The 12,470-nt window shown below is 34.8% G+C and overlaps 1 protein-coding gene across 7 annotated transcripts in view; it reads left to right on the top strand.

The window, feature by feature from the left end:
* AKAP9 (A-kinase anchoring protein 9) overlaps window positions 1–12,470 on the top strand; it is a 153,745-nt gene that overhangs the window by 79,737 nt on the left and 61,538 nt on the right. For all 7 annotated transcript variants that reach the window (XM_056118632.1, XM_056118633.1, XM_056118637.1 and 4 more), the window contains 4 exons: window positions 64–204; window positions 690–793; window positions 3,866–4,071; window positions 8,587–8,819. In XM_056118632.1, the coding sequence (XP_055974607.1) occupies window positions 64–204; window positions 690–793; window positions 3,866–4,071; window positions 8,587–8,819 (684 nt within the window). The remainder of the gene's footprint in view (window positions 1–63; window positions 205–689; window positions 794–3,865; window positions 4,072–8,586; window positions 8,820–12,470) is intronic.

Consider the following 12,470-nt stretch of genomic DNA (forward strand, 5'->3'; position numbering starts at 1 on the left):
ATATTTCTGCTGTATTTCTTCTATCGCAAACAACTTTCTCTCATGACCTTTTTTCTTATTCAGAGATCCTCAATAGATAATGAAAACCTGGTTTCAGAAAGAGAGAGGGTGCTTTTAGAGGAGCTGGAAGCACTAAAGCAACTGTCCCTAGCTGGAAGAGAGAAGTTGTGTTGTGAGCTGCGCAACAGCAGTACGCAAACACAGGTAGTATGGACTTTAGCCCTCTCAGGAGCAATGGATCAACCATGCAGTAGGGTCTGTTTGTCTTTGTTGTGGCGTGAAATGTGTTTTTATTAGTATTTCGCTTAATGTGTCCGTGATTGCTTGCATGTCAGGTAGGTGGAGTCAGAGTGCCTTACATTTCGCTGAAGGTCATTTGAATTTGACATCACTATAGCAGCAACTATTGTTTCTATCAAGGAACAACCTAACAAACTGCATCGTGGCACTATAGCCTTCATTAACTTCAACCCACTAACAATTTTATATCTGTGCACTAGACTTGCTTTATCTTTTTTTGATAATGCTAATCTCTTGGTAAAATATAGTTAAACATTATTTCAAGCTACGTTTTGCACACAGTGGTTTCTGTTTCACCTAATAGCAATAGAAAAGAATGGCATGCTATTTCCGAAATGATAGGTTTTCTTTCTGTCTTGTCCTCTCTGCCTCTACACAAACTTAAACAGAATGGAAGTGAAAACCAAGGGGAAGTTGAAGAACAGACTTTAAAAGAGAAGGAATTGGATAGAAAATCTGAAGATGTGCCTCCTGATACTCTGTCCAATGAAAGGTATTCAAGAATGTACATTTTTTTAATACAAAGTTATTTAAAATAGTTTTAACATAAAAAAACTTAATTTTTCTGTTATACATTAAATTTGTATTTTATACTCTAAAGAATTATCAGTATTTTATTTAATAGAAATCATATATAGTTTCACTGTAAGGGAATTTTTAATTGGATGCTATTGCTCGTGTATTTAACATAGTAAATGTTAAGGCTTTATTTATTTGGTCATTGAACTTTCTTAATTAGTTAATTCTGTTCATAGGCTACATTTTATCCTGGAAAAAAATTATACTTGTGAGTTGTGAGTTATTTCTCCACTGTATAGACATCCATTAGTATAAGCCAGTAGTTTTCAAATTCTGTACCTGTAGACAGGCATTAATCCACAAACCGGTAGTTAAAAATCACTGGTATAAGCTACACCCTAGATTAATATTGATAAGAAAAAAAATGAGTATAATAGTCCACAGTTAGCTTTTTCATTAACTTGCTATGTAATAAATGGAAACTTTTAAGTCATATTCCAGTTTTATAGAGGAATAAATTTATGATCTGATATTACCAAAACTTTTTTCCTTTGGTTTTGTAAAAGTTAGTATAAAATGTAAATATTTTAGTGAGAATGGTGTCCTCACATTAATATTAAGGACTTTAGCACAATATTTAAAAACATTGCTTTGTTCAGTTGAAAATAATTTCTTTAAATTAAAACTAATATCTACTAACTTAATTTCCTCCTTTTCCAATTTCTGTGAATGTCAGTTCCTCCTAACCTCCTTCCTCAGTTTGCATGGAGGAATTTGGCCCCTAAGATTTTGGCTTCCCCATGGGATCATCAGTTTGGAACACAGTCAGTATGGAATTCAAACAAGAAAGACACTGTATGAAAATTAGATTTACCATGACAATATAAAATAAACAAGCTGTTTATTCCTATTTGGTATATTTTTTAAAATTATACATTGTCTAGCTTTTAGGAACTTTTGTAGTGAGTATTTATAAAGTGAATATATATATTTATTTTTACCATCATGTTAATTTTCATTTATTTCATATATAAATATATTCAGATTGTCCTGAGGTGTTTGGACTTGAACAACACCTCAGACACTGTTAAAGAAATAAAGTCCCTTGACTTAACTTCCTACTAACTGAATTAGAGTTTTATTTTTAATATCTATTCTTATATAAGCAGAGAATCTGATCTAGGTAAAAAAATAGACCCTTCATTGGCTAATAATACTAAAGGAAATCTCCTCCATGTATTCACTTGTCTTAAAATAGTTTTGTCATGTGTCTGTGAAAACAGATATCCTTTAACCCAAGTGTTGATGACTTCCCACAATGTGAAGTTGAGAGAGGAAACTCTTTTAAGTCAGAGGACCTTTACTATGAAAATCTCTTATTTGTCTATATGTAAATTTTTTCACTATAATTTTTTTTAAATAAACTGTTTGGAAAATAGAATTGTTTAGAGTTGTTTCTTCAGAAAATTGACCTATGATCTTCTGATTATTTATAGAAATATAATCATTTATAGATGTAACCATTTATAAAAAATAAATTTCTTCTTATGGAAAGATGTTTATGTTAAACAAAAAAAATGCTTAAAAATATTTTGGTCAAGATAACACCATTTAAAAATTGTGTACATTCTGAGAATAAGCAAAAGAAGAAAATTTCTAAGAAAGATAAGAATTAAAATGTTAATAGTGATTATTTCCAAGTACTGAGATATTTCAAATGGTGGTTAGCAGTATTTTCTGATTTTTTTTAAAAATCAATGTGTTAACTGATTTAAAAGGACATGTCATTGATTCCTTTGGTTGAAAATTAATTCCTTCTGTTGGAAGTAATGAATATGGTATATGTAATTTGAGAAATTTCTGTCTCTGAAACAGTTATTTTAAAAACAACATAATGTATTGGCAGATAAAATATAGATTAAATCTTTTTATTTTTTTTAGTTATTTATTTTATTTTTTGCTCTTTGGGTCACACCTGGCAATGCACAGGGGTTACTCCTGGCTCTGCACTCAGGAGTTACTCCTGATGGTGCTCAGGGAACCATATGGGATGCTGGGAATCGAACCTGGGTCGGCTGCGTGCAAGGCAAACGCCCTACCCGCTGTGCTATCTCTCCAGCCCCCTAGATTAAGTCTTTTTAAAATCTGATCTGTACTTATTTTTTTCAGTTGTTTACATCATCATCAGTATGTTGTAGTAGCACTGTAGCACTGGCCTCCCATTGTTCATCAATTTGCTCGAGCGGGCCCAGTAACGTCTCCATTGTGAGACTTGTTGTTACTGTGTTTAGCATATGGAATATACCAGGGTAGCTTGCCAGGCTTTGCTGTGCAGGCGAGATACTCTCGGTAGCTTACTGGGCTCTCTGAGAGGGACGGAGGAATCGAACTCGGGTCGGCCATGTTGGCTGCGTGCAAGGCAAACGCCCTACCACTGTGCTATCACTCTAGCCCAGTATGTTGTAGAAAAAAAAATAAAATTTTTCTGGTATAATTTTAAGAGTATGTTATATAAACTAAAAAGGTAAAATGTAAAATAATATGTGAATAGCTAACCATGAAGAAATCTGAATGGTGTTACAATTATTATAACTTTAATGTGCTTGGGTTCTACTTCACTTTATCTAATTTAACTTTTTGCTTTTATTTTAAATTTTATTCTAATTTGGAAACTGCTAACTTAAAATTATGGTTATTTGTTTTATTCAGGTCATTGAAGCACAGTACCTTTTTTTTATGTTAGAAGCTGGCAGTGTACCTCAGTAGTAAAGCACTGTCCTTGCTCGTGTAATCCTGGGTTCAGTCTCTGCCCACTTTTCAAATTTTCTAAAAATGCTTAATTATTCACCAAAATTACAAGAAAGCAAGTGCTATAATTAATTATGAAGTTAAAAAAGATATAGATATTGTTGCATATTGTTTTACTAGAGAGGACCTTGTGACTTATTTTCTGAGTGAAAAATTTTGTAGTGCAATTGTTGTGGAACATGGCAAAATGTTCACTTTTAAGATTAAACATTTTGCTAAATGTTTTTTATCTATGCAGATATGCACTCCAGAAAGCTAACAACAGACTTCTGAAGGTCCTCTTAGAAGTTGTAAAAACAACAGCAGCTGTAGAAGAAACAATTGGTCGTCATGTCCTTGGTATTCTAGATAGATCCAATAAAGGCCAGTCATCTGTCAGCCTGATCTGGAGGTCAGAAGCAGAGGCACCCATGAAGTCATGTGTCCATGAGGCACACTCTGGAGGTACTAGTTTTATTTTATACTTGAAACTGTCTTCATTATCTCTGGATAGTATTTCTCAACAAAAAGACTTCTAGTACATTAAAGCCGTTTTTTACAAAACACCAATTTTAAAATAGCATTTGCCATCATAGAGCTGTGGCCATGCATACTCTGAGTTACTGCTGTGCTATGCTGTATGTATGCAAACCAGAGACTGTTTGCCCATCAGTAGAAGAAAAATGGCACATCATCATGCAGTATTCTTACCTGTTATCTAGGAGATATGGGCTATGTCCCAAGGCCACCCTAAAAATTAAGGAAATGTGAGGAAAAAAGAGCTCTTAAGAATAAAACTTGAGCTGGAGCAACAGTACAATGGGTAGAACATTTACATTGCATGCGACCAACCCAGATTCAGTCCCCACCATCCTATATGGTCTCCTAAGCATCACCAAGAATAAATCGTGAGCACAGAGCTAGGAGTAACCCCTGAGCACTGCCAAATGTGGTCCAAAAATGAGAAAGGAAAAAAAATTACTGTTTTTAATACAACATAATAAAATACCTGTTCTCATTTACTTAAAAGTTTTCAACTCTGTAATCTAAAGTATATTGCATTAAAAAATTTTATTTTATAATTGGTTCTTATTATGGTAATAATCATGACTTACCTGTCATTAATAAACTTAAAAAAAAAAGAATAAAACTTACCTAATGAGATGGTTAAAAAGAAGTCTTTATAAGAAACTAAGTTTGATCTCACTTAGGACTATCCTTTGTTACTTTTGGAAAAGTGACATATGATGAAATGCGTGTGAATCCAGAACTTAAGTTCTGACTTATCATAGCCATCTCCAAACTCTACCTTCCAGCTGTGTGTACTGGCTCTTTGAATTTCTAACTTTACATTGCTGATCTCCAGATTCTCTTCCTTGTTTCACTTCTTTGTTTTTTTCTGAAGAGATAATCAGGGAATCGAAAACAGAGAAAGTTTTTGTCAGATGTTGGGGTTAGGAATTTTGTGTCAGAAAGCGAAGAACACGTTTCACTACTATTTCCACACTCAAGTATTTCTCCCCATTTAGTTCAAAGTCTGACATTCTACAATGCAAATTCATATACTTTTTGAGGGTTTCTGACCTCAGCCTTATTTTTTTGTGTGATTGCTTTTATGTTTCCAAATAATTATTAATGTGTATCTCTATTTTCTCATATTTAAATAAAAATATATATTCTGAGGAATTTCTCTGTGAGCTCTGTTTTTACAACAGTTCACTGTCCTTCACAGTGAAGGAGGCATTGGGATTCTATTCAAGGCAAGATAAAATCATAAGAATGTCTTACTAATAAAATCATTTAGGAAACGATCCATTTTGTATTTGGAAGGAAATACTGAATTAATAAGGTTTATAATGTAAAACTTTGAAGACAATTCTGAGCATAAAGTACTGGCACTGTTTTGCATGCAAGAATTTTTGGGAGGGCCTTACCCCACAGTGCTCAGGGGCTGCTCCTGTCTCATGTCACTCCTGCAAGTGCTTCGAAGGCCATATATTACTGGGAATTAAACCCGGGCCTCCTGCATGCAAAGCATGCCCTTGAGCACATTGCACTATCTTTCCAGTTCTGTATTTTTAAGAGCTTTATTGTACAAACAAAATAAACTTTTGAAATATTTCTTTTATCTTTTATTTAGCACAATAAAATTTCACCTCAATCTTGACTATAGAGAAATGTTGCTTCTCAGTTTTTATATAAGACTTTCTTTCTGTTGTACATAATAGCACTTGTGATCTTGTTTTTCAACTTTCAAGTCTGAACATGTTTAGAATTTAAACATGTATGGACTTGTCAACTCTGAAAAACAAATAGTTGATTTGTTAATGTTTGCTTTCTCATAAGAGTAACTTAGTTATGAAATTTTAGGCAGTGTGAAATCATTTGAATTTGTGTGAAATGATTGGCTAGTTCATAAAACTGAGTTAATCTAGGAATTGTAAAATGAATTTTTTTTTCATACTTACCCTTTTATGAAGAAGCTCAGGACTGAATCTCACTTGCTGCAGCTTGCTTTTGGACCAGTGTGCTGTTATTATTGAAAAAATGCTGGAGTAATAATCAGAATACCCTGAATTCTTGTTCTAGTTCAGGATGACCTTGGTTAAATCTCTTGGTTCCCCCTGAGATTTAATACATAATTTATGTATTAGAGGTAATGATTTTCAATTGAAACTCAAGAGATATTTAGAGTCCATTGGGTCAGGGCCTCTGTCCTATCACCTGCCTTTGCTTATCTTAAGAGGCTTATTATTTACTTGGGCTAAATGTAATCCATACAGTACATGAAAAAAGAATTTTTTTAATGATCATCATGTGCTACTAGATCATATGGTAGTAGTTTTCCAGTGAAATTGTAATTCTGTTATCATACTGGCAGTTCTAAGATTCTAGTGCCCTATAATGAAATTGCCTTGCCAAATAAATTTTTCTCTGATTTTTTAAGGACAAATTACTGCAAATAATGTGAATTTGGTATCTTTTCCCTTTCTTTAATTGGAATAAAAAAGATGAGTTCTGTTTTTCCACTGGAATATACTCAGATTTAGGTTTTCTGTGTTTGTTTGGGGACCACACCTCGTGGTGCTTTGGTCCTAGTCCCTGTCCCCTTTGGTGCTCAGGGAACTATCTGGTGCCAGGAATGAGCCAAGGTTATCTTATATATATATATATGTGTATATATACATATATAATTATAAAATTAATTCTCCCTTATATTCACTGTCTTCTGGTCTTTTAGGGGTTTTGTTTGATTTGTTTGTTTGGCTTCCACCCAGAGGTGCTCAAGGGCTTACTCCTGGCTCAGTACTCACTCTGTTCTCTCAATCACTCCTGGCAGGCTCAGGGGCCATATGGGATGCCAGGGATTGTATCCAGGTCAGCTGCATGCAAGGCAAGAACTCAAGGCAAATGCCCTCTCTGCTGTTCTCTATTTCTTTCTTTCTCTCTCTCTCTCTCTCTCTCTCTCTCTCTCTCGCTCTCTCGCTCTCTCGCTCTCTCTCGCTCTCTCTCGCTCTCTCTCTGGCCCCTGGTATTTTAGTATTTTTCCTAATGACTCTTTTTTTCAGCTAAGAATCATCTTAGCTGAAACCCCAGACTGCTTTTCTTTCTCCCTTTTCTGAATTTTCACAAATTCAGTCTTTAACATGTGTCCAATTCCTTGTCTGTCTTTTTTCATGCCTTTACTTCCCATCAGGATAGTTGAATAAAACCTCCTTATAGTGTCTTTCCCTTCTTCAGCTCTTCTCTTATTGCTGCTATTTATTTCCTAATTTATAGACATTAAATTAATTTAATGCCTGCATTTAATTTGTATACATACTGATATGAAATAGGAACTACATGTAAGAGAGCAATAGAAATTCTTTTTCTGGAAATTTTATCTTAGGCTGTAACATACTTCCATAAAACTGACAAGTAATCTATATTTAAATTTTTTCCTAAAGAAAAACACTTTCAGTCTTTTCTTCTGTCCGTGTATGCTCACTTTTCTTTACTTAAGAAATAAAAATGGCGTGACTCTGTAAGTACATAGTTTTAAATTAGAACTGCTTATCAGTTTGACCATTTCCCAGTATCTTACTAAAGTAGCAACCTGGAGAATGAGCGTTAGTGCCTTCTTATTTTGTAGCTGGACCTGACACTAATGTCCAGTGTAAAACTCACAGTACTCTCTCCAGTACTTTTCTTTCTTTACACCTGGAACATGCCATTGCAGTTTTTTTTTTCTTTCTATGGGTTGTTTGTGTCTTTCTTTTCTTCTTGAGGATGGAAATCAGTTTTTGCTATGTGTATGTTACTTTGTATTCTGATAGAAATTTAGTAAATAATCCGTTTAAACTTGTTATTAAAAGATTTTATTAGGCCAGAGAAATACTATGGAAATGGCATAGTATAGAACTACCTTGCATGCAGAAAACCTTGGTTTGATTCCTGACACTTGAGCACTGCAAGGAGTGATCCCTGGTGAGTACAAAGCCAGGTATAGCCTCTGAGTATTGATCCAAAACCCAACCCCTCCCCCCAAAACAGATATTACTGAGGAAAAAATGCTAAATAGCTTAATAATAATTTTTTAAATCTTATGTTTGCATAGCATTATCTTCATTCTTCCCTGTCATTTCCAAGCATTAGTTCTATTTTTCCTGTTTCACTTGTTTTGTCTCAATATTGTTATTATTAAAAGACCTGCCACTTCTGTGATTGCAAATTTAAACTTTATTTTTCAACTTTTTTTGTTTTTGTTTTGTTTTTGTTTTGCTTTTTGGATCACACCTAGCAATGCACAGGGATTATTTCTGGTTCATTCACTCAGGTATTACTCCTGGTGATTCTCAGGGAACCATATGAGATGCTGGCAATCGAACCTGGGTTGGCTGCGTGCAAGGCAAATGCTCTACCCGCTGTGCTATCACTCCAGCCCTCTTTGAACTTTTTTTTTCTCTAATATTAAAATACTTTAAATTACTATTATTCTAGTTACAGATGATTCTATATCCTCTTACTCTGGAAGTGATATGCCAAGAAATGACAGTAGCATGTGGTCGACGGTAACTGAGGAAGGAACAGAACTCTCTCAACGACTTATAAGGAGTGGTTTTACTGGGACAGAAATAGACCCTGAAAATGAAGAACTTATGTTGAATATCAGCTCTCGGTTACAAGCAGCAGTTGAAAAACTCCTAGAAGCCATAAGTGAAACAAGTAGTCAGGTAAACTTCTTTTATTACTAATATAAACTGAGATTAGTCTAAGTTTTCTTTCAAGCCAGCGAACAAGAAAATGTTTTCTTTACTGTCTCAAAGAAATTGAATTAGGCTCCCCTTTAATAATTGTTTGTGTCTGAGATAACCAGTACTAATAGCCCATGGTCCTCTTCTCAGGTGATAAAGGTTGATATAATGTGCTGATGGAGAGACTTCAGCTTGTAATACTCACTCTTGTAATTTTAAATTTTTCTGTATACTTCCCTATTACAATATTTTAATACCAGAAAAATTTGAACCTTCATCATTGTATGAGTGTTCCATCAAAATAGGCATATATTAATTATCTCCAGCCCTTATTGAAGGAATGATGCAAGGAATTTCTAAAAGAAACCGTATGGTTCAGCTATATTAACATTATTATTCTGTGATTACAGATAACACTTTTAGTTTCTTTGATTATTTTTATATCCTTTTAACAAATAAGGATAGATTTCCTTACAAACTACCTTGATTGAAAATTAGTGTGTAAGACAATTTTTGTAGGACAATATTTATGTTAAAAGTGCTATTTTCATAGAAGTTGAAAAGGGTTATAGTCATTGTATCTGTAGTTTGAATTCCAATTTTTTGAGTATAAAAGTTTTTATAGTATATATAGTAATTGTCTTTGAAATACTGTATGCAGAATTTTAATAGTTATTTATTGATTTTTTGGGTGGGGTGTGAGCAGGGAATGTTTGGGTTTTGCGCCTGTCTATGCTCAGGCTATCTTTGACTCCGTGCTCAAGGGTGACTCCTGACAGTGCTTGGGGGACCATATGTAATGTTTGGGATCACACTGGGGTCTGTCTTATGCAAGGCAAGCTCCTAACCTCCTGTACCATCTCTCCAGCCCTTATTGATTTAAACTTTAGACAAGTGTCTTATTTTTTTAAATGCTTAGGTTAAAACAACTCTACAATCATAGTTGTTATCCAAGTGCTTCACTGTGGTCAGCTCCAGGACCAGATTATTGACATTTTCATAGATATATCTTAATTCATATCATGTTTGTTTCACACTGAAGTTGAGAAAATGTCAGACATCAGAAATTACATGACATCAAAGACAGACATTTTCTTTCTTTGATCTCATATGATTTCTGTCGTCTGAATTTCATCGAACTTTTTTCTTAGGAATTAATATAGTATGTGTCTGCAGTACCAGTGAATATTCAGTATAGCAAATTTGACATTGTCACATATATATTATGCTTTTTGTCTTTAACCACATAGTCAAAATACTTTTCTCAAAGTATTTGAGTAAACTCTTTTCCTCTCTGTTCCCTTCAGTGTGGTTTTGTTACTCTTTTTTTTTTTTTTCGCTTTTTGGGTCACACTCAGCAATGGACAGGGGTTACTCCTGGCTTTGCACTCAGGAATTACTCCTGGCAGTGCTCAGGGGACCATAGAGGATGCTGGGAATCGAACCCAGGTGGGCTGTGTGCAAGGCAAACCCCCTACTTGCTGTGCTATCATTATTACTCAGTCTTAATGCAGCTAGAATCATCTGTGCAGGTTTTAGTTCAATATTACATTCTGTGTTTGTAATATTTTGTCTACCGTAAAATTCACTTTGTGTGGTTTCTTCAGTTGTGAAAGAGTTATCTGTCTACTACCACAGACATGGTACTTTGATCACTCCCAAATTTCCCACTGTTGCCCTGCTGTGGTCAACCCATTTTCTGTGCCCTACCCTCAGTTCCTACTAGTTGCTTTCCATCCCTATAATTTAATCTGTTCTAAAGGTTCATACAACACATTATCTTCTTTGGGGTATGACTTTATTATCTTAACACGTATACTTTGGAGTAGGCCATTATTATGTCTACTAATATTGCATTTTTATAACTGAGGAGTATTTAGTTGTATGAATGTAGCATGATTTTATTTATTTACTGCTTAAAAAACATTTCGATTATTTCTGACTTCGGGTAATGAAAGATTTCTGAGTAATCTAATTTAGTTTTCATAAGTACCATTTTGTCCACCTTGCTTAAAAATAAAAGAAAGGGATGAATGGCAGACTCAGAACAGAAGTGTAGGAAGAACATAGGGTTTGGAGAGTTAGCTCAGTGGACTCGAGTATCTGTTTTTATGCAGGAGGTCTCACTTTAATCCGCTTGCCCTGCTTGGTCCCCCATCACTGCCAAGAGAAATCTCTGGGTACAGAGCCAGGAGTAACTTTTGAGTACGGCCAGGTGAGACCCAAAAACAAATAAAAAAGTATGGAAACTAGTTAACGAAGCCTATCTAAGCTTATAGCATAGATGGTAGTATTGGAATCTCAACCCAAGCAATCTGATATCACAGTACCTGCTTTTCCTATCAGGTTTCTTTGCCTTTGAAAATAAAGAGTGAATGACATTGTCAGTTATAGCTGATAGAGTATGTAAGTTAGAGACTGAGGAATTGTTTTGAAATGTGGCAGTCTTTAGTGATTTTATGAAAGGAATTTTGGTACAGTAATAGAGATAGAAAGTCTTAATTTAATAAAGAATGTGAGAAAGAAAAGACTTAAAAAACATTTACTGAGATGGAAGAGGCAAAAGTGAATAATGAGTTTTGCTTTAGAGAATATTGTTTTGAAATGTATGTAGGGGCGTCTAGTAAAAATATTTAGCTATATTTGACTTTGGGGAGAGTTAGGTAAAAAGTATTTGAAACCATGATTTTAGAGAATGCACAGAGCTAATTTATTTGCATACAGATAGAATGCTGACATTTAAAAGAAAATGAAATCACAAAAAGTACATAGGAGATGAGAGTGAGAGATAACAGTAAGATCAAAATGATGTCATAAAAGCCAGATGAGAGCTTTTTAATATGGATATCATCAGTGGCATTGATGTGAAAAATTCATGAAGTTGTTATAAAAGGAGCCCAGTGGCAAGGCATGAAGGATTCCCAGCATCAGTCATATGCCTCAAGCAGAATCTCTGCATCACTGCCATTTGATATACCTGGTGCCACAGCAAAGTGCTGCTGTCTTTGAGGCATTGCAGCAGAAATGTGCATGATCACCACAATTAAAGAATATCATCCTTGGTGAGCCCAACAACTGCTTGTGAGCCGCTCTCCCCTCACCCCTCTTTTCACCAAAAGAGAACACGTTTGAGGGGTAGAATGGGATTAAATCAAATTAGAGTTTGAGAGAGCGTAATTGAGTTGAGAAGAAAACAGGAGAGCTCTTGCTTGAGGAAAGTGTGTTTTTTAAGTCTGGAGGCATTTATACTGAGTAGCATTGGAGAAGTTGAAAATGCAGAACACAAAGGTTGAACTTTGTGGAGGTCTTTGAGGAGGTGAGCATGAAATCCAGATGGAAAGCGTAGCCTTTGGTTCAGAGAGGCATTGCCTACATTAACTTTGGAGAACAGGATTACTGCAGGTGGCTGGGAGCTGGTTTGGGCACAGGGTCATGTTCCATAGATAAGGCCCCATAGTCTAAGTTAATTTGCTGAATATTCATTATTCTTTTAAACATTTTCCTTTTCTAATGCCAGGGTTTTGTATGTTATATATTTTTAGTGGAAAATACATGAATAAGCCTTATAGTTTTGGACTGCCTTAGGTTTCCTTTATAAAATATTAAGGTATCTATCTACTTTGGGCTGGA

Source organism: Sorex fumeus, unplaced genomic scaffold, assembly GCF_029834395.1.
Source record: "Sorex fumeus unplaced genomic scaffold, SorFum_2.1 ptg000037l, whole genome shotgun sequence".
NCBI classification, from domain to species: Eukaryota; Metazoa; Chordata; class Mammalia; order Eulipotyphla; family Soricidae; genus Sorex; species Sorex fumeus.